The following is a 27,768-nucleotide window of genomic DNA, read 5'->3' on the forward strand; positions in this document are numbered from 1 at the left end:
ACAAAACTCTTGGTCCCTTCCAGCAACTACAGTAAAAGCCCTGGAAATGTGTCTGCAGTTTAAGATTATCCAAATGCTAATACAGCATGTTCAGCCCTTAGTCAGCACAGGGGAAGCCTGCAGAAAGTGTCAGTGTTTTTTAAGAAGTTGGTTTTGGCTTTGCTCCTGGAATGCTCCCAACATTTCTTGTTTTCCTTCGGATTCTCATTCTAACTTAGGGGTGCCTTAGTGTTTCTAGGTCAGGTGTGGGGAAGGCAAAGGAACAAGTGTGGAATTAAATTATATTGGAATGATTTGTCAAAGCTCATGAGAATTCTGCACGGAGGAGTTAGAAACAAGGTGAAGTTGAAGTGCATGGTAGCTGTTGAAGGAGTCTGTGTGTCCCTGTGTGCCTGGCTCCCAGCCCTGCTGCTCAGTCAGGGCTGTGTGGCAGCACTGCACCCTTACCTGGTGCAGCCTAAAGGCACAGCTACTGGCATTGCACTTGGGTTGCTCTTTTAGCACACCACGTAAAATTGTAATTCTGTTAGGCAAGATGGAGTCAAAGGCAGCATTTATAGCGTGGTTGAAAGACTTTGAGCTACTCCCGTGGTCCTGATGGGGTCATGAGGAGTATGTTGTTTATCAAGCTGTCATGTAAGCTTAGAAAAAAACTATTCAAGTGCAAGTTACTTTGTAAGCCAGAACTTTGTTTTTAAAGAAACACAAATTTTGCATGTAACACGGGATGTAGAAAAAGGTAAAGCTGCTTTATGGGCCTCACCAAGGTAATGAATTGCAGCAGCCAAAAGTTAAAGGATTTTGAAAATCTGAGCATCTCTTCATATCCAGGTTGTTTGGGATGGAGGGAATGAGACACCATTCGCTGAATAGTTGTCCTGTCTGAATCAGAATATTATGCTTAGGTGAAAAAGTAATTCAGTTGCCTTTAGTTTATATTTTAATTCAATATTATTTCAGTTCATGTGGGTTTGAGTCAGAGGTCTGAAATTGAATGAGTCCAGAGGTTGAAAGCAAGGTACATCACAAGCATTTAAGTTTAATGTGGGTTTGTGTAAAAAAGTGCTGCAAGCCAAAGTCTTCAGCCACAGTTCAGCATTTGAGACTTAAATAGTTTTTCTCCATTACTCCAATTTTGAAGCGTTGTGATTTAGCTTGAATTGCACCTGTTCTGGGTTTTCATTATGAAGTTTAGCATTTTGCTAAACACATAGAAATGGGAAATTAAAGGGAAAAGAAAATGCAGCATCACACTGCACCACTACAGAGGTTCTTTTAAATAAAATCAGTGTATTGATCTGCAATGGTCTGCAGCAGTTTATCCTTTTATCCTCAAAGCTGACACTTGGCTTTTTACTTGGTTTCCCCTTTAAATTGTTGGAATCTTATGTATATTTATGATGCTGATGCTGAATTGCAAGGTCTAAAAGACATTTAAATTTGATTTTCTGCATAATACTGCCAAGTCAGTGATAAAGTTACAGGTTTTTGTGAAACAGCTTCTTGGCTGGCATCTGTGCTCAGAGCATAATTATGCCAATACAGTGTCTGTGAGACTGAATGTAATGCATGTCCTGATAACATCAGTTTCTCCTAGCAAATGGAGGAAGAAGGATAGTTTGTAAATTATGTGTTTGTTCACATCTCTGGTAGAAGCCTAGAGTTACAAAGATAGCTAGATGTCCAAATTAATTTTTTTTTAGCTTTCTTGGTTTGAGAGTAATTTGAATGCTAGATATGAACATTAAACAGTCTCACATACTTAAAATAAGACTGAGAGGAAATGGCTGTTTCTGTGTTAAAATCTCTTACATAGACCAGTAGGAACTATCATTTTACCTATGAAGTGAACCTCTCCCCAGAGTTAATAAAAGAGGAATCCTGGGGAGGCAGAGATCATACACATGTTGATAATATACAGCCCAGATAATAACCATGAAGGCCAGGCCTCCTAGCTGTTGATGGTTGTCTTAAAAAACATTGGGACAGACACTTTTTATAGATTTCCATTAATGACTGTGGTGTTCATCAGAGTGGAATGAATGCTTCATATCTGCAATGTGTTTCTATGCTTCCACCTTTCTGGGATATCAGCTTCACTGACAGAGTGCAGTGAGCTAGAGGAGATCAAGTATATTGATTGTTAGTTTAATTTTCTTGGGTGACTTGTGTATTATTCTGTTAATATGAAAGTCTACAGAGCCAGGATATAAGCCTAATACTCTAATACAAATTAGAGTAAATAATTTGAAGCATAGGATTGTAGAGGAAGAAGTTTAGACAACTGTATGAAATCTTAAGCTAGCTGGGTTAATTCAAAAAATGTTCAGAGAGCAGTATTGTCATACAGATTTGAAAGTTACTGTAAAAAGAGCAAGTGAAGTAAACTATCATATTGATTAAATTACAATAAGCCAGTTATTCTATATAACTGGAGTGTTACATGCTGGTTTTTAAATGTATTTCTTATCAAAGCTGCCCTGGACTGAATAGTCACAGCTGCTTTAGAAGACTATTGAAATGACAATATATATTAGCTTTATGAATAATGTGCCTATGCAAAATGATCTGGTTATGAGAATCTGTCTCTTGTGGACATTGGACACTCAGTGGGACCTGCTTGCCCTGGCATAATTATTAAAGTAAAAACCAAGCCCTGACAAAGGATGAATGAAGCTGTGCATGGGTTGCCTCCTGACAGAGGTTACTGAGAAAGTGGATTAGTATCTGCTTGAGAATTCTGCACAGTGTGTGAGATTTGTTGGGTCTGATGTTTACTTCTTCTCCCAAGATTTTTGCCTCCTGTTGGTTTTTGATTAACTTTTTGGCAGTTGAAGTGAACTTGTAAATTTGGTTCATTGGCAAGATGTAACGTATTCCTGAGGTGGAATGCTCAAGTTCTTGTTTGTATTTATGTAATAATTAACCAAGGAAACATTTGTATCTGAATACACTGAAATAAATATTAAGGTTGGATTATTCTGAGGTTGAATTAAAGGTTTAGTCAACATATCAAATAGTCTTATTTCCCACAGTGTCTGAAGTAAAATCTGGTTTTTGCACGACTATCAAAACATGACAGCTCATAAAAGGGACTGGGGCCACTTGCATGTTACCACCCAGGTACAGACTCTGCTGTAGGTGAGTGAGCACCACCCCCTGAGCCTTTCCCTGCTGCTCCCAGTTTGTGCTGCCAGAGGTAAACAGGAAGCTGCTGCACTCCTGGAGCCTTTACTCCCTTTACTCAACACTCTGTGAAATTAAAATAAACATAGAAAGCAATTTTTGCATCAGAACCTCCCCCAGTGCAGAGCTCCTCCTGACCCCCCAAATGCTGTCCTGCAGCCGCTGTCCCGTGAGAGGAGCTACCAGCTCCTGAGCCCTCGGGTTATCGCTGTGAAAAACGCCAATCACTTGTTTTTAAAGTTTTAAACCTTTCATAGTAATAAAACGGTTATAAAACTATTAACACAATGAGAGTAATAATAATGTGGACAATTTGAATTAGGACAATATGAGAGAATAGAAACAAAGAGTTACGAATGTCCGGGTACCTCTTTCTGGGCAGCACAAGCCCGAAAAGAGCCCCGTTAACAAAGGATTAACTCTTAAAAACAACAGCCTGGTGCATATTCATACACCTCATACATGATGCATAAATTCCGTTCAAACTCAGGATTCTGTCTGGTCAGTGTCAGCTTCTTCCTCTGAATCCTAACAGCGCCTTCGAGGTGGGAATAAGTTCGTTTCTTCTGATAAGAGGGCAATAAATTCTTTTTCTCTGAAACATTTAGGTGTCCTGTGGCTGCTATCTCACTGCAAGTCCTTTCTTAAAAAAAGTATCCTACATAGCACAGTTTCTATTTTAAAATTTTTTATAACCTAAAGCTATATTTAATACACTACCTAAGAGAATTAATACAGCACTACTTTCTAACATAACACATATAATATTAATTTTAATGTTTGCCAAAAGCCAGTCATAAAATACATGCATTTTTCACACACAGCTCTCACCAAACATGAAACCAGACGTTCTTGAAGCCAGCAACTTTGGAAAATCCTGTGTCAACCTAACAGAATGCTGTTGGAGTTCTTCAAGCTCTTTATCACAGGCTCCACCCTGGTACACAGCAGTGATTGTCTTGTCCTGCCCCACTCACCCTCATTGAAATTATGCATACAGGAGGGAAGATCAATGCAAATATCTCAAAAATAGGTGAACTTGGAACCTATGACCACGCTAATGCCCAGGTTAAGAATTAAGCAGTTGACTGCATATCTTATTTGTGGTATCAGAACAGTTAAATGTTACAACTCTGAGCAGTGCATAACACTAACAAAGTTTGGTGATGTCAGCACAAAGGTGCTTTTTGGTACATGCTGTTGAAAAAAGTCTTGGCCACAGTTTTCTGCTGTGTTGCAGCTTTTGCAGTTTCATCATGCCTGTTGCAATAAAGAGTGTTTTTCTTTAGCCTGAACTGCTGCAGGCATGTGACTACATGACAGTCTCCACTTGGAAAAAAATACCTATATTCTCTCTGGTTTGTAAATAAGTTCAGAAAATGGCTTTTTTTTTAAAGGAAAACAAACAAACACCCGAAAGAGACTCAGCTGTAGTTGTTCCAAATTATTTTAAATTTAGTTGTTATTCAGGGGGATGATTTAGCTAATGCTTATTTTAGAAATTAGTCTTTCAGTTTTTGTGGAATTGCTACATGCTGTTACTCAGCTAAATCAAACTGTTGGCATAAAAACATCTTGTTTGATATTCTTGATTAAAAGCAGTAATAAAATAAGGTCTGTAATCTGCCCAACGTGTTGTGTAGAAATTGGTGAGGACAAATATACCCAACAAAATGTAGATGTTCAATAATTGCTGTAATTTAATAATTGCAAAAATGTATTATTCTTTCATCCTTCAATGTTGTCTTGTCAGTTTAAACGCTAAGTAATTCAGAAATATTGCAATGCTCTTAATTTGCATTCTGCATAAATTAAAAGCAAAACCTGCAGCTAAAGAATAAGTTTAAAACAATTAGTTTTATTTTCTTCATAATGCACTGCCCCACTCTGCTTTCTGGAAGGAGCATTGTGGTACTGGGAAGGGGTGGAGGGGAGCCTGGGCTGGGCAGCCACTGAGCTGCAGTGGCAGATCCCTCGGTGAGCTGCAGCATCCATGGCTTTCGGCATCGCTGCGAGCTGCCGTCCCAGGATTGTCCCTGGGGACTCTGGGGGTGACCAGGCGTTCCCAGTGAAACCTGTCACGGCATTGTCAGCTGGGGATGCTGCCGGGGCGGACTTTGGCCTTAGGCTCCCAGGGTGGTGTCCCGCAGTATCGGTGTGATGAGGAGACAAATGTCTTCATTTTCCGGGCACAAAGGGGTCGGGAGCAGGGAGCAGGAACGGCTGCGGCCCTACACAGAGGGCAGTGACTGAGCAGGGAGGAATTCACTGCGCTCATTGGGGCCTGATGGTCTAAAGCTGGGTGCTAACACCCGAGATTCCAAAAGCTGCCAGGGGCAGGGGAGCGAGTGTTGACATCAGCTAGAACAGGACAAGGCTGAGGTTATCTTAGTAATGTAAAAAAATGGGGGTTTTACTTGGTCTGAAATTTTCCCCTGGCACCAGCACAGTGCAGGCAGCCCAGCATCCAGCGCTCCCCCTGCAGTGCGTGCCGAGGTGCTGGTCCCACGCGTGGAGCCTCTGAGTCACATTGCTCTGACATTCCTCCCCCTGGAGAGCATGGGAAACTCCCAGTGGGCTTCAGTGTATTGCTTAGTTGCAGGATGATCCAGGAAAAATATTTTCAGTATTCTGCTATAGCAGAGGCTGTGGCATGTTGTCTGAATCTTCTGATGGAGTTTCCAAACTACGTTTTTCAATTAAAGACCATAATTTTACGTGTAAGGTGTATGATTGCTTAAAGTCCTTTGAAACCTGTCTTTAATGGAGAAGAGTGACGCATATAAAATCTTTATTACACTCAAGGATTGACATAGCCAAAATGAAAATATTTGTTGTAATTTCTCTCTTACATTTCTTAAATTGTATGGTAGATTTATACAAATGTAAACTGCATGTACAATTCACAGATCAAGAGTTAGTGTGTGTGAATGCTGCTCAGTGCAGTGACTGCAGTACAGGGGGATTCTGGTGCTGTATATGCACACATATACATGGAATAAAAGCTGCTATTGCAAGGCAGCCAGGGTCTCTCCTGATCCACCAGTCCCAGGAGAGCTTGCTGCTCCTGCCACAAGGAACAAGTCAGACTTCAAACAGCTCCAGAGACTGTTCAATAAGTGAAGTAAAACAATAAATATCTAAGAGCAAGTCAGCCGTATTAAGTTGTTAACAGTATTGCATTTCCTTAGGAAAGGTATTTCTTGGAACCTCAGGACACAGCCCCCCAACAAGCTGTGGGATAAGCAAATAGGAGTTCACAGCTCATTAACTACTTCCCGGTATCTGCCTGCAGTCTCTGTAACTTGTTTCAAAATCTTAGGCACGTTTGCACGATCCGCCTTTGAGCTCTTTCCTCGCTTATTTTTGTCTGTCATGTGCCTTATTAAAAACAGTATTTCAAAACTTCTAGTGAAAGTTAATACTGATGCAACAGATGAGCCTTGTGATTAAATACTGAAGTAACTTCTATTCTGGTAGCGTCCTTTTACATATCTTAGAAGAGCTTATCTTAGAAGAATGCCAATGTTGTTTCTGACTCCTGAAAATGAGCGTGATGTGTAAATCCTGTAGACTCCCATGTTCTCATAGCTCCTGTTGTGTTAGAGTGTGCATTTGCTGTCCAGGTGAGCAGGCTCTGGTTGCTGCCACATCTCCTGCTCCCAGCCCTGGCTGCAGGGAGGCAGAGCCTGGCTGTTCCCTGGCTCCAGAGCAGGAGGTGATGGTGGGGAGCTGCCCTGGGGCCAGGCCCTGCTGGGGCAGCAGCACCTGCACAGGAGCTGATGGGAGCAGCTGTTTGGGCCACTGGGATCTCCTGCAGCCTGGAACCAGCTCTGGGGTCAATTCCTCAGGTCATGTTGGGCTGAATCCAACCCTTTCTCAGAGCAGACAGTGAGAGCACTTGGCTTTTCCCCCCAGACATTTTTTTCTCAGTATTATATTTCCCTAGCTGAGTTTTTTTTGATATTAACCTGCTAGTAGTTTCCATTCCTTAATACATTTTTGGTATTTTTAGTTCTCTGTTTAAGATGTCTATCCTGCTGCTTAGATGCTCAGTATTTTTGCTTTGCTATTTCCTCAAATCTTTAAGTGCTGCTTTTTGTCTCCCTTAATATTTTCCTCATGTTAAATTTAAATAAATGGCCTTTTATCTTTGTCTATCTTGCTGCTTCTGCTGTCTTCCTTTAATTTCGTTTCAGAAATATGGTCACATCATTGCAGCCAATAAGTATTTTTTCTAACATAAGATACAAGAGCTATTTTGGAGCCCATTTGTTCACTATAGCTTCTCTGTTTTGATTATCCCAGTCAAGGACCAAAATTAACATTAAGTATTTTTGCAATATTCTCTGGGAACAGCAGACCCCTTTCATTTTTTAGAAATATGTGAAAGATGCCTCTAAGTGGATTAGAGAAGTTTGCTAATTTTGACAGATGATATCATTGCAGAAAGCTGTGGGTTTATTTTCTTGTTAGCTGGGAAAACTGATACAAATGATGTATGTATGGGACTGGTGATGGGCCTCTTGTGGTAGAAGCATTGATGTCAGGTCTGAAGTAAATGGTGTGCAGCTTTGTCAGTTTTGTGACATCTTTGGCTGATGTGTGTGTCTCATTTACTGTTGTGTTTAAATTCTGAGCTGAGGAGGCAGGCACATGCTCCAGAACCACAAGGGTTTTGTGCAGCAGTACTGTGTCAATGGAAAAGGGGAAGAAAAGGTCATGCTTGTGATCACTTGACACTCCTGCTCCCTCGTGGAGGCTGAGAATCCCTTCTGCACTGAGATGGGACATTGGTGTTTGCTACTGAAAAAAGCTGTTAGAGATTCAGAGTGGCAATTTTTCCCTTTGTGGGAATGAAGAATGATTATTGATGGCATGTAGGTGGTTGTTGTTTAGTGAGAGTTCTGATGGACAGAGTAAGAAGGTTCTCAGGCACTGAATATACAATCTCTTCTGATCCCTTGTTTTTAGTGCTTTATTTTTAGAGGTTCTATTTTTAAACACCTTGAAATACAAAAATATTTGGGTTTTTTCCAGTTAAAAGAAAGAGCCATGCTGTGTCACAACATGGGTTATCTTTTTATAGCTACATCAAATACGTGTTGCTTAGGATAATGCAAGAATATACAAACAATAATAAAGCCAAAAATGAGGAACCAGCAGTTGATACTGTAACACAAGGTGGAGACCAGCAAAAATAAATTCTGTAAATAAATGTCTTCTCAATACTTACTCACTCCATACAAAGCAATAACTGCTTTAACCGCATTGTACTGCCAGTACCAAAAGCAGTGCAGGAAGCACAGGCAGCATCTAGTACGTAGGATATATTTTGCATCCTCTTTCTTGGTATTCATGTAGCAGTTGTGTTGATCTGTGAATGAGTGGGTGTTCAGGAGCACACAGGGTGGGAGCAGAGGGATTTTGCGGGTTCTGGGTGTCCGGGTGCTGAGATGTGGGGCAGCCCTGCCTCTCCTCAGGCTGCGGCTCGGGAGCAGCAGGCCCCGAGCTCATGGGGTCAGCTCGTGACTCGTAAATATTATTCTTGTCAGAGCAGAACAGATCTGATTTGGAGCCTAAAACAGCAACCAAATGAATAATAACAGCTCACAGCAGCGTGGTACACGCCTTTAATTGCAGCCTCGCCAGTCCAGCCTCCCAGCCTCCACTCCCTGTGCATCGTCAGATGCTGAGGCTGGAAGCCCAGGAAGAGCCTGGGGGAGGCCTGGCAGCCAGGTTGTTCTACACTGGTGTTTCCACTTCTGTGGCTTTTTGCAGCCTGTTGAGATGTGTTTTTGTTTTAGGGTTGGTTTTTTTGTTTGTTTTGTATTTTTCTTAATCTGCCAAGCTCATCTTTTTGCAGCTGCTCAGGCTTTGTTAGTGCTGACACAGACTTTTATTTGCTTACTTATTGTACAGTTAGATCACACCTTTCTCTGAGAAAACCTAAGAGAAGCCAAGTGCCCATCTGCTGCCATCTGACCTGCTTGGCTTGGCCCAGGGCTGGACCTTGGGCTCTTTGGCCAGCTCTGACAGTGTCCCAGGGGAGCTCTGTGGGAGTTACCTGGTCCTGCCTGGGGCTGCTGCAGCATCAGGTGTGGGGCAGCTCTGCCAGCCTTGTGCTGCTGGCTCTGAAGAACCTTCTGGGACAGAAGGATTCAAGCAGTTCAGGAGACCTGGCCTTGTGACTGGGTGATTGGCCTGGGGAGGGGTGGAGGGAGAATGTGCTGCGTGCTGGACAGCAGAGGGCAATTAGCCGCTGAGAGAATTGCCCTGAGTGCACCCTGCAAAGCAGGTTCCAGTGGGCACCAGGTAATGGGCTCAGATGTAAGTTGTCTCCAGATTAGAGTGCTGCATTTTTATCTGGATGGTGGAAAGCTCTGGCTAAAAACAAAAGCTTAAATTATCAAGAAATATGCAATAAGAACAAATAATTAGTGTAATTCTTAAGCATGTAGCCTTGACCTTTGGGAAATATGCAGCCTGGAGTAAGATGAAGAGTTGCTTTTATAACTGCTATGATGTGAAGCTTTTTCAGATGATTGATTATAGTAAATGTTTTGGTTTTTTTTTATTTTATTAATTTCAAAACTCAAAAACCTGTTGGCTGTTAGCTCGACAAGGTTATAGTACTAGTTGGAAGTGACTGCAGTGGCTAAATTCAGGTTAGACTCTATAATAGCCATTACTCACACTTGGAAGGGCAAGAACTTGGGAATGGGTGATGTCCTCTGGACAAAACACTCCCTGTTTTGTTGCCCAGAGAAAGAAGTGGTAGTCACCTAACCATGCCATGGTGTTACCTTCCTGGAGAAGGAGGGGTGAGAGCAAAACTTAACTTTGGCTGCTCGGGCACTTCTCAAGCTTGGGCTTATTTCTAGATCCCAGGGAGAAGTCTGACAATAATCTGGTGGTGATTTGCTGCCTCTGCACATTTGAATGTAAGGCTGTGTTTTAAAAGGAAAGAGGCAATCCCAAACTAGTAGGAAACTGCCATTTAAACTGAGTTACAGTTTTAATGTGAACTACTTAGTGCCATGACTCTCAGCTGTCTTCTGTGCCACTGCTTTACTGGGTGTTTAGGCTGCTGCCTTCTTGTTGAACCTCTTTCTCTGCATGGTTTGCAGTGTCTGTGGTCTGTGGCTCTCAGCTTTGATGGCTGCTGTGATCAGAGCTGGGCAGGAGTGCAGGGCAGGGCTGCTCTCAGGGCTGCCCTGGCACTGCCCTCCTGCTTCCCTGCTGCCTCCCATTGCTTTTGGGGAAGCACCCTTTGGCCTTAATCACAGTCAGCAACAGTCAGTGACTTGCATAAAGCTGCTGTTTTGCAGACTGTGTGCACATTTTCCATGTATCCCGTGGCTTTGCAAGCTTTGTGATCATTGAGCTCACTGGGTCTGGTGCCATGGCTTCTAAAGGGAAGCTTGATTGTTTTCCCAGTCTCATTTCTTACACATTTTCTGTGGCTTACTCCATTATCTGATACTAAACCACATTCTGTATAGCTTTGTGAACAATCTAATTATCCATATTTATTTTGATACTGTACCTTTTTGTCCATCCTGCCAGTTCCTTTTTCCAAGTGTAGTATCACAAGTAAGCTGATGAATACACTGAAGGAAATTATGCTTCTCCATTGCACTTCTGTTTTCTCCAAGAAACCAAGCTTCAACTAATATTTTCAGTCATATGTTTTATGACAATTAAAAAATTGATTCTTTGTTTTCTCAGTGCTTCCAGATCACTGCTTCCATTGTACAGATAGAAAATCAATAAGGTTCACACAAGCTAAGCCAGTTTAAGGTTATTATTTTATTGAACATCATGTACACTTGTGGACATTCAGGCAAATTGATGAGTTCGTGTTTTCAGACATATTTACTTGTGCTGTACTATATTTGAAAGCATTCTTTTGCTGTAAGTTTGCCCCTGTTCTCCACTGGTGTTGGCAGTAATAGATCTGCATCAGGGTAGCCGGGGCTGGAGGCTTAACAGAAAACAACCATAAAGCCTACAGCTTCTGTGCTGTCTGCAGTAGCAGGGTTTAGTGGAAGTTAATTTAACTTGAGGTGAAAATCCAGTTGGTTTTTATGTCACTTGACATGAAGCCAAGCTGTAGGCCTGGTGTAGCACTTGGTGCTAGTAAAGTTGTGTGGGTCATTTGCTCCTGCAGAAATGTGTACGCACAAAAATTGCCCCTCTATAAGTTGCTGATGTCCCATTTCAAAATACTAATGCAGCTGAAGTGTTCAGAGTATCTGAATTTTCTTCTTTAATCTGTAAAATTTTTGCAGAATAAAATGATGCATGTACTTTGTAATAGTAAATTGCTTGTGTCCTGGTGAATGTGACTTGATCCTGGATAAAGTACACCCGAGCAGTGTAGTTAAATCACATTGTTACAAATTGGAGCACTAAAGAACAAGGGGAATTTGCAGAATTGGCATTTTGTTGGCCACATCTTCCTTGACAGTATACTTGATCACTTCTTAGTGTTAAATGTAGTAATTCCAGCATCACTAATTTCATTATTGTGTAAGCAAAAATTAAGTAGAAAGAGGGAAGAGATCAGAACTCCGTTAGCATTGTCTGCCAGGCTACAGAAAATAGGTTTGGGTTTGGAGAGCAAATTTATAGCTGAATTAATAGCCTTGATGTCGACTGGATTTAAATCTGTTTGTGGGTGTATCCATGGAACCAAACTACTGTTCAAATCAGCTGGAAGAAAAACACATTTTGATTTCAAGTGGTACAGCATGAAATGTCACATGTTTTAGTAGCATCCTGAAATAGTAGTCTCTGAATGTGGGGAGAGAGTATCTATTTAGATGTCATTAAGCATGGTGACTAACAGATCAAAAGGGGCTCTGAAGACATGCAGCCGACAAGCTGGGGTACATCATTTGCAGAACATCCCTGAATGCTCAACTGCAGCAGGCTCACTGCTTCCCTCCCAGTAACAGCTTCTGTGCAGCTTTTTTAAAGGCTGTAAATGATGAGGAATTCATTGTGGTGATGATAATTATACTCACTGCTAATAGTTACAATGTAGGAGTGTAATTTTTGCATCCTTAGCTTCCAATAGCTGCATCTCAGTTGGAATAATTGGGGGTTTTTTTCTACTAGGTTTAAAAATGTCTGCCATCTGAAATTCATTCTGTGTGTAGGTGGTCACAAAACCCCCTGGAATTACCTTCTAGTTCTGGAGGGCAGTGCAGAAGCAAATCAGCTGACACCACTTATGGATGCTTTCATGGAATGCCTGGATCAAGGAATAGAATTCAATGAAAGGAAAACATTTGGGAAGTTGGAATTCAAATAATGGTTTTCAGTTACTTAGTGCTGATGAGAAATGTAGTAACCTTTGTGATGTTCATTGTGCTTTCCTGCAGGGCAGCAAAGGACACTACAGATACCACTGGCAGAGCCACAATGTCAAGCACAGTGGAGTGGATGACATGGTCCTGCTTTCCAAAATCACTGAGGATGCCATAGTGGAGAACCTAAAGAAACGATACATGGATGATTATATTTTTGTATCCTTTGCTGGTTTTGGGGAGCCCCGTGGCTTTGCTGAGCCAATGTGACACTAATTATGTGAATGGATTCTCTTTAAGAAGATTACTCAAAGATGCTGAACAGTCTATGTGACACTTCACCTGAGATAACAGAAAAGGCTTTGAAAACTCAGCTGATTATGAGGGTTGAAAATAAAATAGCAAAAATTATTTTAAGGTACTCTTTGTAATATGTTGAAGATTGTACCTCTCTATATTGATGCATTGACGTGACCCCTGAAGCCTCCTGAGGTAATGATATTTCTAAGAGCAAGAATGATAGGTTTAAAGTGTGTGTACATTTATTGATATGTTGTCTTCTATACTTCCAAAATTATAATGCTTTCAGAATTGCATTTCTTCTGTCACATAGCCCTGTTTACAACTTCTTGTGGAATTGTTAATACTGTGAATCATGGGATGATGGAAACAGGTGAATTTGTCAACATCTGTAAATCTTCAGTGTTCTCACTTAATTTTTTTTCTATGATTAATGAAAATGTGAAAATTTAAATACTGGAACATGTAACCTTACGGGAAGAAAAGACTTGAATACCCAAGGCTTGCTTTTTAAAAAAAATTCACATGAAAGCAATTCCTTAAGATAAGAATATTCACTATTTCATTTTCAGCTTTTGCAATGTAACATGAGCTGCGGTAATGAATTTGGTAAATTCTAGTCGGTGATGATGTACTAGAAAGTTGTGCTGTTCCTTCTGCTTTAGCCAGGTTTTCATACTTCCTAGTTGTATCTGGAGAATAGTTTCCTTGAAGAGCTTAACATATTTTAGCAGAAAGAGGAGGAAATATAAGATCTGGCTGTTTCCATATATCTTGACAGATGGTCAAGGGCTGTGCAGCAGCTCAATTTAGCAGGGACTGATAGAGGAAAGTTCATGTTGCAGTTGTTTCCATCATGAACTGCAGAGGTTTCTAATCCATATGTGAACATGGGTTTGGACCCTCTGTTGAAGTACCACAGTATTATTGAAATTGCTTTATAGGAGCAGGATGAAGTTGCACAGTATTTGCCAGACTGTGGTACAGGGACAAGATGTAGAACCCTTCCTGGTAGGAGCATGAGTGCTGTTGGTCTGTGGAGTGCTGCAAGTTCCTTGCAGTGTGTGCAGAGACTTCAGTGCCCTGTGCAGAAGAAAGATTATTGCTTTTTCTTTTTTATGAAAATAGTGAGATTTTCACATAGAGATGATCTTTCTACTGAAGACAGAATAAGAGTGTTTTCCCAGGGAACTGGTGGTCACATTGAGGGATCAGACCTCCCTTTTGCAGGGAGAAAGAATCCTTTTGCAGTTTCTGTGAAGGCTTTTCATTCAAAGATGAAGATCATCTCTTGAATATTTGAATTGTTTGTGTGTCCACCCATGAATGAACATTTCTCTGTGCTACATTGTACAGAGATGACAGAATCATCCCAGAAAATGCTGGTACTGTTTACCAACAGAAAACTGTCACTTCAAGTGTTTGTACTGACACAATGAGTAATTGATCTGTTATATCCAAGACCCAGATGTTGTCACTCATTTTGAATTAAATTAAAAATGTATGAAGAAAGCATTGCAAATTAATATTACAGAAATTATGTTCATTGAGTTATAGTTCTTCTCTAACATGTTACCTTTTGGCACCACAGTAGGAGATTCCTACATAGGACAGTCCAGCAGGATTGATGTGTTAATTTTCCTACTTTGCACAGAAAGCTTAGATAGCAAGTTTGCCTGTGAACAATTCCAGATTGTTATTGAAACCTGCAGTACAGCATTTTGGACTCATAGGTGTGGGCTCATTGCTAACTCCCAGTTATATAGTGATCCCTGTGAATTACTGTCTGGTGCTTCCTATGTGTACACTTCAGCTGTAGTTCCAAAGGTTTGTGAGGTATTTGAAATGCAGAGCATGTGCAGCTGAATGCTGAATGATGAAATATTGTATTAAAAATGTTGCAAAAAATCTAATAATGGCTTGAAATTGAGTGTGGTGGTACAGGGCAGCCTGCAGGAGAGGACTCTGAGGGACTGTTAATAGTTTCACTCATAAAATAACAGCACAGACTGAATTACCAAATCTCCCCAGCACCCCAGTGCATGCAGCTGAGTAATTGTCTCATTTAGCTCAGCAGTGGCCGTTTCCATCCAGCTCTGCTTGCTCAGCACTGTCCTGTGAGATCAGAATGTGTCACTGCACTGTATTCTGCAAAGGTCAAACCAATATTTTCTAATACTGACAATATGACCTCTTCAGTTACAAAGGAGTAAAACCAGCTGAAATGTGCCATTTCCTTTCTGTATTTTTATTCAAGGTGTGTCGTGTTTTGGCCTTTAATACATGGTTCTGTACTTAGGTTATTCTAAAATAAGATAATACAAAAATATTCCAATTGAATGGTATGTTTATATTCTTGTAAGCCTGCTAATTCAATTTTTATTAACAATTGTTGTAAGCTGTGGTGGTTTTTACTATTATTTTAAGTATTATGTAATAGATGGAAAAGTTCTTTGTTAGTAGGAAGATGATACTTTGTGAAACTGCTGTTACCTTAACTTCTTTTGAATGCAGACATACATTGGCTCTGTACTAATCTCTGTGAATCCTTTCAAGCAAATGCCATATTTTGGGGAAAAGGAAATTGAAATGTACCAAGGAGCAGTAAGTAAAGCAGTCTAAAATATTGTGCAGCATTCAGGGGCTTGGAAATCATTATCCTGTACAGTTTAACTCTGGGAAGAGTTTGTTTCTGGGTTTGCTAGCATTGTGCTGGCCTGGGAGAACTTGGCAGATGGTCATTGCCATAGACTGAGTATTCAGATTGAACTTCCTGCCATGCAAGATCAGCATTTCAAGAAAATACTTGCATTGATTAGCTCTAATCCATTATTAAGTATCACTCCTTGACACGTCCCTGCTCCTGCAAAGGCAGTTTTTAAGCTGTCATATGCACAAAATGGCCATTAGTGGATTTGGAGACTGTGATTTCAGAACTCTAGCTGGACAAGAACAATAAAAAAAGTGAGGTGCCAAAATTAGATGCCACTTTTGAAAATCCAGCTTGAAGAGTGAGTTAGCACAGACACATTAGGGACTTAAATTCCAATTTCCTGTCTGAGTTGGGTGTGTCCACTCAGGACAGCTGTTGGGTTTGGGTGGCCCAAAATGAAAATGGGACCTGAGGCACCAGGCTCTGAGTGCTGCTGGGGAAAGCATTGTTAGCACATGACTGCTGGTGGGATAGGCTGAAATTGTGTGTGTCCTTTGGACAAGTAATACATTTCCAGCAGAAGCCACTTTTAGAACAGGGTATTTCTAGGAGAAAATTATAGATTGGAGAAACTTCACTGGCAAAGTCTAGAGACTTTAGTTTGTTTTTATTAAATGTACCAAAGAATTTTGGGAGAAAATTCACTATAAAGTGCTATTTGGAATTATTTTTCCAGAGAAATAACTCTTTCAGTTTAAATACAAACTTATTTTGGTCTTTCTGCATTTTTTTGTGCTGCCTTGACAAATTATTCTTTATTTCTCCTCCTAGGCACAGTATGAAAACCCACCACATATTTATGCTCTTGCGGACAGCATGTACAGAAACATGATTATTGACAGAGAAAATCAGTGTGTCATTATTAGGTAAGAAAAAGATGGGTAAAAAGGATTTAATCTTATTCTAGTGTTTTAACTTGATGAAGCAGAAAAGTTTATTATATCATGAAAAAGCTTCTGTCCACATCCACATTTTGGGATTTTCTGGGGTAGCCAGAATTTTCTGACCCTACTTTTTGTTTTCCAGTAAAATCCTGATGACAGCTCAACCACAAGAAATCTCTTAGTCACACAGCCAGCTTCTTGTCCAATGCCAGAATTACAACAGCTTGAATGACTGCATGAGGGGGCTGGATTAACAGCTGTACAACCAGACCCTGTTAAATCCAGCAATCCCACATGGACTGCATTTATCATGGTCTTTTGTTCCTTTTGGAATTCTACTTGCATTCGCTCAGAGACAAAAGGCGAGAGATACTGGGAAATTAATTTTGTATTCACTAATAATCTTTTTAATTATTAAGCGATGGAATTCACTGTAGAAGTCTTACTAAACTTTTTTTAATGACAGGCATTATTTAAGTGACAGTCAAAGTGAATTTTGGGACCAGAGTTCTGCTTTGTTCTCGTCTGTGGGTTTTATAGGTGGTGTATGATAAAAGAAAACGTGTGGGGAGCAAGAACTGCAGGATCCTGGAGCTGGGAGCCTCTGTCCCTCCTGACAGGGCTGCTGGGGTGCAGGGCAGAGCCCCTGGAGCTGGGAGCCTCTGTCCCTCCTGACAGGGCTGCTGGGGTGCAGGGCAGAGCCCCTGGAGCTGGGAGCCTCTGTTTCTCCTGACAGGGCTGCTGGGGTGCAGGGCAGAGCCCCTGGAGCTGGGAGCCTCTGTTTCTCCTGACAGGGCTGCTGGGGTGCAGGGCAGAGCCCCTGGAGCTGCCCTTTACCCGTCCCCAGAGCAGGGTGGGTGTCCCAGGGCTGTGCAGGCATTTTACACCTGGGAAGGCCAAGCAGTTTGCTGGGTCCAAGGAGGGCCTCCCTGCTCTTGGGCCCCTGGGATAAAGGAAACAAAAAGCCCAGAGCTCTCCTGCCTTCACTGGGATAGCTAAATTGTTCTCTGAGCTCAGTCTTTCTCTTTGGGGAACTGATACTTATTGCTGTGCTGAAGTTTATTAGACACATGCAGTCAAATTGAGACCTGTTAGGAATGGGTAAAATTGGGATTTTGCTTTTGGCTTAAAGTAACATCCCAGAGAGTGGGATGTTTCACATGAAGCTAAATTTATAGTGAAAATCCTTGAGCTGTTGTGGATTGTGAATAAAAACCCTATTTTTTGATCCTGTGCTACGCCCCACAATGCAATGCATGCAGAGTCACATTGAGAGAGTTCTGAGATGCAGATCTGAGATACAAACTTAGAGCTTTAATTTTACATGAGAGTTCTTGTACTTGAACACTGGGTGATGATGTACTTGAATGCTCTTAGGAATGTACATTTCGTACGTGCAGAGTGAAACTTCTCTGTGTGTGCACAGCCTATTCAAAGTCTGCAGGTGTTAATTGAAATCTAGTGCAAAACTGAAACAAGAAGGATCATGTTTGCAAGGGACATTTCAGAGACTTTTTTTCTGCATACACATTTATTTTTCCTTTGATGTTTTTATTACAAACACTGTAGAAACTGTGGACTAGACTTACAAGTAGCTTTCATTATGGTTTTTGATTTTTTAGGACACTTCAAAATTCTTTTCATAAATAATAAATAACTCAGCTGCTCATTAAATTCATATTGTTTGGTTGCTATTTTAATCTTTCGGACCACATTTGATTTAAACTGTTTGCACACTGCTTGTATTTTCTGATTTAATGTCATCACTATTTCTAACAGCCAGGGCTGGCTTTGGAAGGAAGTTTCTTGAAGTTTGAAGTTTGCTTGCTTTATGTTTTATTGTGGGGACCAGAAGGCACTGAAACTGCTGCAGAACAGCAGCTTCCAGGATGCTGCAGCTCTTGACTGGAATGAATGTTCTGCCTAACTTAGAGTCTGCTTCCACTCCACCAGTTTCACATAATAGCTGCCAGGGGTTTACCATTTCTGCCCCTAAACTGGTGATTCTCAAAAAACTGAGACACAGCTGTCTGTTGTCATTGCCACAGAAGCTGCTGAGCATAAGCAGTTGCTTTGTTCACTGAAACATGTTTTTTCTGTGAAAAATTGTCCTGTGGAAGATGAGTGATGATAATATGGTTATAGTGAGATGCTTCTTGCATCTCTGCTTCATAACTAGTCTGAATTTGGAGTGACTCCACTGAAAATCCCTGGTAGAACAGGGAACAGAACCAGGTAAAATTTAATCAGGTTTTTCCATGTCAAAATGGGAGATTTTCCTGCAAAGACAGAAGGTAAGAAATAAGGTGTAGACTGGCCCTGTTCACAGCCAGATCACAAAGGCAAAGTCTGGCTGCTGTTGCATATGGAGGCAGAAGGGTGGTGGGGAAGGGGCAGGTGCACACCTGCTGTGCCCTCCAGCCGTGTGCTTTGGGCACCTGTGGCATCTGCCTGCAAACCTGGGAGGGGACATGCATCCCACAGACTAGACCTGTGTTTCCAGGCAGGTGAAGAGGGTCTCTAAAGTAGGCAGAGCCACTTTTACCTGGACATTAATTCCAAATGCATTTAGACACTGATAGCAAAACTCATCCTCTTCAAAAGTCAGTGAATGAACTGGAAAAGCAAATCTGAAAGAAAATGCAATTCTCTGAGATGCTGAATGGATTGCAAGCAAAAATAGCCTCTTTTCATATGATAATACTAATTTTAAAAGAAAAACTGTTACCAAACAACCTTTCCAAGGCCAGGGAAGGCTTTTTCATTAGCTGAGTAATTCCAGCATATTTGCATATGTGTTAAGAAAGTTACATGTGCCCATGTCTAATCCCAGCTGAGCTGCTTTGCATGCCTGCTGCAGAGTAAATAAACAATGAGATGATTCATGGCTGAGTCCAGGAGCAGGGTGTGCTGAGGTGGGAAGAGGGAGCAGTGGCCCCAGGTCTGTGTGCCTGGGCAGGAGTGCAGAGAAGTTCACTCACAGGGGTAACACAGCCACACTGGGCTTTTTTTCTCATTCAGTTTATGTTTTACTGAGGCATTATATTTAATTTAGACCTTTCTTGAACTAAGCTCATCGGTGGCAATTAAAGAGACTCTTGGCATTTCTGCCCTGTGTGGCCCTTCCAGACTGTCAGCAAAGAGTTGTCCAGTCAAGATTTTAATTATGGAGAATTGTCTCTTGTGCCTTTAATTCCTTTTGGGCTGTCACTTTAATTGAGAGAATGGAGGTTATGATTAGTATTTTTCTATCATATAGCAATAAATGCATTTCTTCGGGGTGTTAAGGTTTTACCTTTCTATAAAGCTGAGGTCTGTATTTTCACTTTGGTTCTGTGATCCCTGCCAGGAGATGTTGCCATTGTTTTAAAGCAATTTTTCTTGTTTGTAGTTTTAGTTTGCATTTGCTATTTGTGTGGCAACATTTGAGTCCAGGAAAGCAGTGTATAATGACTTCATATCTGAAAAGGCAATACATCTTATGTACTACAAATAGGAGTTAATGAAAAGATCATTTGCTACCTGAACTGCTTTCAGTGAACAGCTCATGTCTATCTTAAGTCTAATAAAGTTCAAAATTCAGTATGAGATTTCTAGTCAGCTTCTATATCTCAGATTTCCAGAACACTCAAATGACTGATCATTCTGGAGAGAACCTGACTGGAAATATGGCTAAATTTTAATGAGGAAGTGGTAGAAACATAAGTCTAACACTGTAAGAAAGGTTAGGTTAAAGCTCTGATTCAGAAGGGAAAAATATTTCACTCAAATCATACTACTGAATTTTCTCTGAACATAATTACAGAAAGTAAATTTTCTGTATAAACAAACTAGAAAACTTACCCAAACACATCAGAGTATTTTACATATACAGTATTCTTTACTGGCAGATCCAGGAGTTCTTTATAAATGTTTGGTATTAAAATTTCTACATTGTCCTGGCGATGTAGATAAGCATCACTTGTATTGTTCTACAGCCATGGATACCATATTAAATGTCACTCAGAAAATTAATTTTAGAGAGAAGGATGATGCTGTGTATTGGATCTTGCTTCTCTGATTACTGATTGTTTCCTCTGGGAAGGAAGCAAGGAGCAAAAAACATTTCCTTCTCTGTTTGTAGTCTTATTCTGATTTCAGCTAAGTATTAATTGACTTTGTGGAAGAAAATGTCATTTTTCTGAAGTGGTAAATAATGCTAGAAGAAACTATATCTTTCAAAGCATTATAATTTTTGTTAGTGATTGAGATTATGTGCTAGTTTAATTTTTAGCAAGAAAGGTCTCTGAAAAAATTGTCACACGCACAGTCCACTTTAAGCCAATTTAAGAATTTTTTCAAGCTCTAAAAGTTTCCATACTTCCAACATACTTCAAACTACCAAGTTAGATGATTCTTACATCTTCTTAAAATAGTGTTAATTGCATCAGAGCAGTAAGATTTATATGAAGCAGCTGCATGAGAAGCATTTGGCAAGAATGGCACAATTTCCCTGTTCCATTTGAATACCTGAGCTTTAGTGGGGGCAGGATACCATCCCATCAGATAAAGCTACTTATGTTCATAAATAATGCATCTTCTTGTTTTATTCTAGTTTAATTGGAGCAATTTGCTGGTCTTTGATCAATAAAGACCTAAAACCGAAAAACAGTGTATGCATGCATAAATCTAAAGAAACTCTGGCAGGCAATCTTTTGGCCAAGTTAATTTACTAGAAAGGACCACTTTCCAGTACCACTAACAATAAAACAGAGCTTTGTTGCTCCAGGGCAGTTCTGTGGCTGACACTATGGAATAAGAAATACAAGCCACACTTCATTTGAGCAAGGAGGAGAAGGATAATGGATGCAGTGAAGAAAAGCTTATAGAAACGTGTTATATTTTTACTGTGTGATAAATAATACCTGATCAGATTTATTCAATGTTTGGCCTTGGATTCTCCCCTGTATTCATCTGAAAACTGCGATTTGTAAGCTTAGAGTATGATTCAGGTTCAGTTGGTTTGTCTGGTTTTACAACAGGAAGAACAAATTTACTGCCAGCAGATTTTGAAGAAATGTTATTTTAATTATTGAATTATTCATTATTTGAACTTTTAAAAGCAGTTTGCCATTCATCAAAGTCTGTCCCTGTGAATGTAGTAGATATGCATAATACAGGCTTTCTTGGTTAGGAAAAGGTGACTCAGAAGAATAATAATAATCGTGGTCTGTGCTCCACAGATGGATGCTCAGTAAGTACTTTTTCACCCTTTCAAGTTTTCAGTTTGATCTATAAAACTGTAGTCAAGAGAAGACAAAAGCATGAAAACATTTCTGGGAAAATAATTTAAAAGAGCCTTTCAGTATTTCTGTATTGTTTGGAAGCTTTAAAGATGTAAAATCACATTTGCAGCTTGGCGGTTTGGGGAGTTTTTCCAGAATGAAACCTTTAAAAATGTGTCTATTAGTCATGCTGATAAAGAGGTCTGAGTTGTTCTCAGTGAGTCCCTTTCCTGTACAGGACATGCTGATGTTTCTTTGGCAGATGCAGCTGAAGTTTGTGCAGGAAAAGATGTGCATTTGATCCATATCCAGGAACAAGTGGGCGCAGGATGGAAGAGTCAACAACATTCACTGAAATTATTCAGGAGTTTAAAGATAGCACAGCTTTTCACCAAAGAGAAAGCTATTTTAGCTCTTCTTGTAGTGTTGACCCAACATCTGTGTGTTGTCCTTTTTGCTTTGGTGTAGTTGTCCTGATCACAGGAAATGCATTAATGTCAGAGCTGACTTGCACCAAGGCCTACAAAGTCTGGAGGAATTTGGTTGAGATGAAGGGAAGAAGCTTTAAGGGATGAAGTGCAGGGAGTTTGGATTGCCTGCCATGCCAGTCTTCTTTCCCTCTTGAGAAACTTACTGATTGCAAGAAGGCAAAGCTGCTGCTGGTGTAAACACCATTCACCATTGAAGTGAAATGTTATAAAGGAAGGAAGGAAGGAATTGTGAGAGCTGGTATGGGATAGTAAGACTTCTTGTACCCTGTGTCAAGAGGCATAGGAGCAGGAAGGCAGTTCTTCCGTCATTCAGGATGTGATTAATAATGCCTCATTATTTTGTTCAGGAACACCTAAAACAAAAAACTACTAAAATTAATTAGGTATCTGGCATGGCATGCACAGCTCAGATTTTCAAATTAGTTTTTGTGTCAAGACCTGAAATCCCCATAAATATAGATGGAATGGAGTCTTTAACTCTCTTTTGAGTATCTTGGTTTAAGTAGATGTTTCTCAGTGTGTGTGCTTTTCTGACCTTGGAGTCTCACTGAGGTTCTGGTGTCCGTGCAGGATGGTGTATTCAGAGTTCTGTACTCACAAACATATCCCAGTACCATGCTACCACACTGCATCACAGTCTGTACTACCAGGTTACTCAGTCTGAATGTGCTGTATTTAATTAAGGTACTTCACCTTGGTTGGACAAAATGAACTTCAAATTACCCCACTGTAGAGTTACTTAAAAACTAACATGTTCATTTTTGTATTTCTTTTTCTATAGTGGGGAAAGTGGTGCTGGAAAGACTGTAGCTGCCAAATATATAATGAGTTATATCTCCAAAATTTCAGGAGGTGGTCCTAAAGTACAGGTGAGTTGATACACAGTAATACTGAAGCATAAGTGATCAGTATCATGATCAGTGATCCCAGAACAGATTGCTGAAGCATGGCAGATTCCTAAATTTCATGCTACTCTGACTTCATTGGTTGTGGTTCCAAACCCCCCCCCAAAAATTAAATGCTCGTGTGTAAGTGTGGTTTAAGATTAAGATGATGGGAAAAAACAGATCAGTTTATCAGCTGTGTTGTTTTGGCAGAACAATGCATGGAAGAACCAGGTTTTAGCCTCAGGCATTTTGTTTAATTCTGTAAGATTTTCCTCAAAAATAGGAACTAAAAGCTCTAGAAGAAAAACTGTTGGATTCTATTCCTTATGATCCAGAGAATTTTTTACAGATGCAGGATTTCTTGCCTTTTTAATATATAATTTATGGGTTTTTTTTTTTTTAGAAAATCTGTAAGAACTTTAAAAATGTCTATTTCTGAATTTGCATTTCTTTCATTTCCTAAAATTTTAGCATGTTAAAGATATTATTCTACAATCCAACCCTTTACTGGAGGCCTTTGGGAACGCAAAAACTGTACGGAACAACAACTCCAGCAGATTTGTAAGTCCCTCTACCTTCGAGATGACTTTACTCTTGTTTGCTGTTACAGAGAGTGTTCAGGGGTATACTATCAATTTACTACAGGTGAGGTAAATCTGAATAAGATATAAAGATAGAAAAAGATATAAAGTGTGTTTTAAACCACGGTGGATATCAGAGGCTTCTGTATAGCTGTTTTTTCCCCTGCATTTCTTTCTCTCTATGTACTGGGTATAGTTTTTGAAGTACCAAGGCTGCAGCCTTTACTAATATTACACAGGCAGTAGGAAGGAATTACCTTCAGTCTGGCATTCCAGAAGGGTCAAGATAATCTCATGAAGTGACTGCTCACTAAATTGCACACCAGAGCTTCCATTTGAAAAAGTTACACATAGGCTTTAACAATGTGAGATGTGTTCAACATGAACACAACTAACTTGGCTAATAATGTCTCTCTGAAAGCAGGAGATTGTGGCCTTGCTTTGCTTCCAGGCAGAACAGTTTGCTGTTAGTTGTAAATCTGTTGAACTGACCTGCTGTTTAGGTGAGCCTCATGGTTTCCTTTATACTGAGCAAGAGTCTCAACAGTGAAGAGAATCCACTGATTTCCTCTCTATATTTGCATTAACATGGGATGTGTTAATGTTGACCTGTGTAAATGCAGAAAATATGGTGGTTCAAAAGTGTAAGCTTAGGTTGTACCTTGAGGTATCCATAAAGATGAAATACCCTTGTAACCTTGCTTGGAATACAGTACAAGTGCATAGTTTAGAATTTGCATTTACTAATCATTTAACAGCTTGAATTATTTATTGCAGGGGAAATACTTTGAAATACAGTTTAGCCCAGGTGGAGAACCAGATGGAGGGAAAATCTCCAACTTCCTACTGGAAAAATCTCGAGTTGTAATGAGGAATCCTGGAGAGAGAAGTTTTCACATTTTTTACCAGGTCAGAAGTGCCTAAGTCCTTTCTGAGTTATGTAAAGTATCTAGGACCCGTTTCTCCTTTTGATTGAATAGTTGTTCTCAAAGCAGTGAGATTTGAGTGCACACTGCAGAGGTAACCTGGTCTCTGCTGGGAAGCTCAGCAGCATGGTGAGACACCATCTGCCACAGACCTGCCTGGCTGCCTTTCAGAACAGAATATTGCAGTATTTCAAAGCCTTGCTTGGAAACTCATTGTGAGTTCCCATCTGGAAAAGTCTAAGAGAATATAATAGAAAGTGAGAACTTTTCAGCAGTTTTCTATTTAAACTGGCCTATATATATAGAGAGAGAGGCCAGTTTATATATATCTCTATTGGCCTTTACTTCCTGTGACAGAGAAATCTGATTGTCAGTTTATTTTTCTGAGATATTTATGATAACATTTTGTTGAATTGTCCAAGTATCCCCAGTTTTTGTGTTTGAAAAGACTTTGCCAGCCTTCAGTGGTCTTTGATGTGCATGGTCCTCACCTGCTGGAGTGCATGGTCCTCACATGCTGCTGATTAAGCTCTACAAAACCAGGGCCAAGCCAGAGCTTTGTAAGTGAGCTTGTAAGTTGAAGTGCCATTGCCAGGAGGGAAAGCTGAATTGGTGCTGGAATTGCTCCAGGAGCTGTGTGTTCTCCTTTTCTGAGGTTTATGTACAATTTGTCCTGTCCTGCTGCTTTTCCTGTGGCCTTGAGAGGTTGTTTGACACAAGGGTTAAGAGACTGTGGGGTTTTGACAGCTCTGTTTTGATGTTTGTTCCTTCCATGTCTGTGCATGGCTGCAGAGCTTTTGCACAGGTCTGAGGAGAGCCACAGGTGATGCTTTCTGAATGTGCTGTCAGCTGTGCCTGCCTTGCAGCAGGTGTGGAAAACACATCCCTGCTAAGGATTTGGGGAACACATTCTGGGTGGAAAACCCATTTTGCCTGTTCTTAATGAGTTAATGATTATGGAAGGCATTCAAGGCAGTCACATTTTTAGCTATTTATTAGTTGTGAAGTTAGAACTAAACCATTTGTGGGAATGGAATTGAGAACCTGGTCTTTTGGGTTAAGCAATTACCAGAAGGTAGGAAGGGTACATGCCTGGCACAGCACCAGCCATATCTCTCCCAGTAATTCCAGGCTCAGTCCCTGTTTCTGACCTGCTCATTATCTGCTGGAGATTGTTGGGTGATCCCTAATTTGGGGGGTTTTTATTCTGCAGCTAATTGAAGGGGCCTCCTCAGAACAAAAAAGCAGCCTTGGCATTACCAGTATGGACTACTATTACTATCTGAGTCTCTCTGGCTCCTACAAAGTGGATGACATCAACGACAAATCAGATTTCCAAGAAACACTGGTGAGTTCTTTACTGTATGATTTGTGTAGTGGAGGATGTATGTTCATTTCACTGTTCATTTTTAGCAAAGATGTTGATCTACTAATGTGGGAATGAGAAATGAATGTAGATATAACTTATTCTAGTTGTATTTTGCCTTGAGGAGGAGGTATGCTAACCCTGAAAATAGGTTTTGTAGAAAGCTGTCGTGATTTTCAGTTTGTTCTTTTTCAGAAGGGTGCAAATCTAATAAAATTTAACTTGTACAGATAATCTGGAGTATGAAAAATGTGAAAATGCAAACACAACGAGGAACTTGAATTAGAAGAAAATTATAAAAGACTGCTCTGTTTTAGCTGAATTACCAGTGCTGGCTGACCTTCCATGCTTATTTAAAACAGTACAGCTGAAAAGCTGGAGAAAGGGAGTGTGAAAACACAGATCAGGGATCTTTATCCAGAGCTGCAGCCAGTTCATTGTGTGACCTGCCAACAGCTGGTGTCCTGTTTTAGGAATTTACTATTTAAAGTAGATGTATTAACACATCTATGTGTGTAGCACATTTAAAGGCCTAAAAAGTAATTGTTACTGTTGTATTGGAGCTTATTTGATATTTTAGAAAAACAGTTTGTTGAGAAGACATTCTGTAAGTTGTCATGTACTCAGAACTCCAAAACCCAGGGGTGATGGGGATTTTCTAGTAAGTGGCTGAAATTCACAGCCTGAGCCAGACACTGGGCTGTGTTTTAGAGTAATTCAGTACAGCTTCACAGTTCTTAGTCTTGGTGGGTGAACTGACTGTGTAGAAGGAATAAAATCATTGTCTCTTAGGTTCCTTGTTTTCCAGTTTGCAATGAAACTATTTATTTTAGTGTGACACTTTAAAACAGGTGTTTATTTTTTCCAGAAATTATTTTGTTAATGCATGTTCTAAAAAGTGTAGATGCTTCTGTATTTAATTTTAAAAAATACAGAAATGCTGAAGTAGAACATCTGGTACCCTTTGAAACTTCAGCTTTAATGAAATTTGATTGTGTTAGGAATCTGAACTGCTTTGAATAACTCTACTTTTTAACACTAACATTGTAAAAGGATTTCTAAGACAAGAATCTTCGACTGATGCAAATTTGTTTTTCTTCCCAGCACGCAATGAGTGTGATTGGGATCTTTGCAGAGGAGCAGGCATTGGTACTGCAGATAGTGGCAGGAATTTTGCATTTGGGAAACATCAGCTTCAAAGAAGTTGGCAACTATGCAGGAGTGGAGAGTGAGGAGTGTAAGTACCTCTGGAAACTGTTACAGCAGCAGCAGTGGGCTGCAGCCCAGATGGCAGGAGGTGAACTGCAATTTAGAGCTGCTTATCCAAACAGAGCATAGATTCTTAGAATGTCAGGCTGCCAATTGAGAGTCTCTGCCAAAACCAGGTGCTGAGGCCCCTCTTTTGTCTTGTAAAAGGCCACTGACTTAAACAGAGTGTGATTTTGAATTTGGGAAATCCTGTTCCAGCCTTTGAGTGTGAAATAATAGACACTGGAAGAAGGGCTTGAACTCTGCTTCTTTCAGTGCATCAGCACACATTCATAAAGCCCTGTTTATTATGTGGTTTGTGTGGCTCCTGTGCTGTGGAAGCAGCTCCCAGCTGTGGGTGTCCCTGGGCCCAGGCATCCATACAGGTGTGTGCATGTGTCCTGTACACAGAGGTTCAGAAATGCAGGCTTTACATTCTGCAGTTGTGTTCCCTGTCTCAGATTCCTCAGCTGACACCTCATTGTTAGCTACAGCTACTGAGTAACTGTTTCTTTACAGTTCCCTTTCCCAGTGCTCTGTCCTGTAGCAGCTGGGCTCACAGCAGCAAGGTGTTGGAATATTCATGGACTTGGAGTTCTAAATGT

At 40.4% G+C, this 27,768-nt stretch overlaps 1 protein-coding gene across 1 annotated transcript in view; it reads left to right on the top strand.

Moving 5' to 3' along the window:
* MYO1E (myosin IE) overlaps positions 1-27,768 on the top strand; it is a 76,669-nt gene that overhangs the window by 17,778 nt on the left and 31,123 nt on the right. The window contains 8 exon segments of the mRNA XM_058811417.1: positions 12,579-12,722; positions 15,318-15,407; positions 16,288-16,382; positions 22,937-23,024; positions 23,514-23,603; positions 24,401-24,532; positions 25,763-25,897; positions 27,020-27,152. Of these exon segments, the coding sequence (XP_058667400.1) occupies positions 12,579-12,722; positions 15,318-15,407; positions 16,288-16,382; positions 22,937-23,024; positions 23,514-23,603; positions 24,401-24,532; positions 25,763-25,897; positions 27,020-27,152 (907 nt within the window).

This window comes from Ammospiza caudacuta, chromosome 10 (assembly GCF_027887145.1).
Source record: "Ammospiza caudacuta isolate bAmmCau1 chromosome 10, bAmmCau1.pri, whole genome shotgun sequence".
Lineage (NCBI taxonomy): Eukaryota > Metazoa > Chordata > Aves > Passeriformes > Passerellidae > Ammospiza > Ammospiza caudacuta.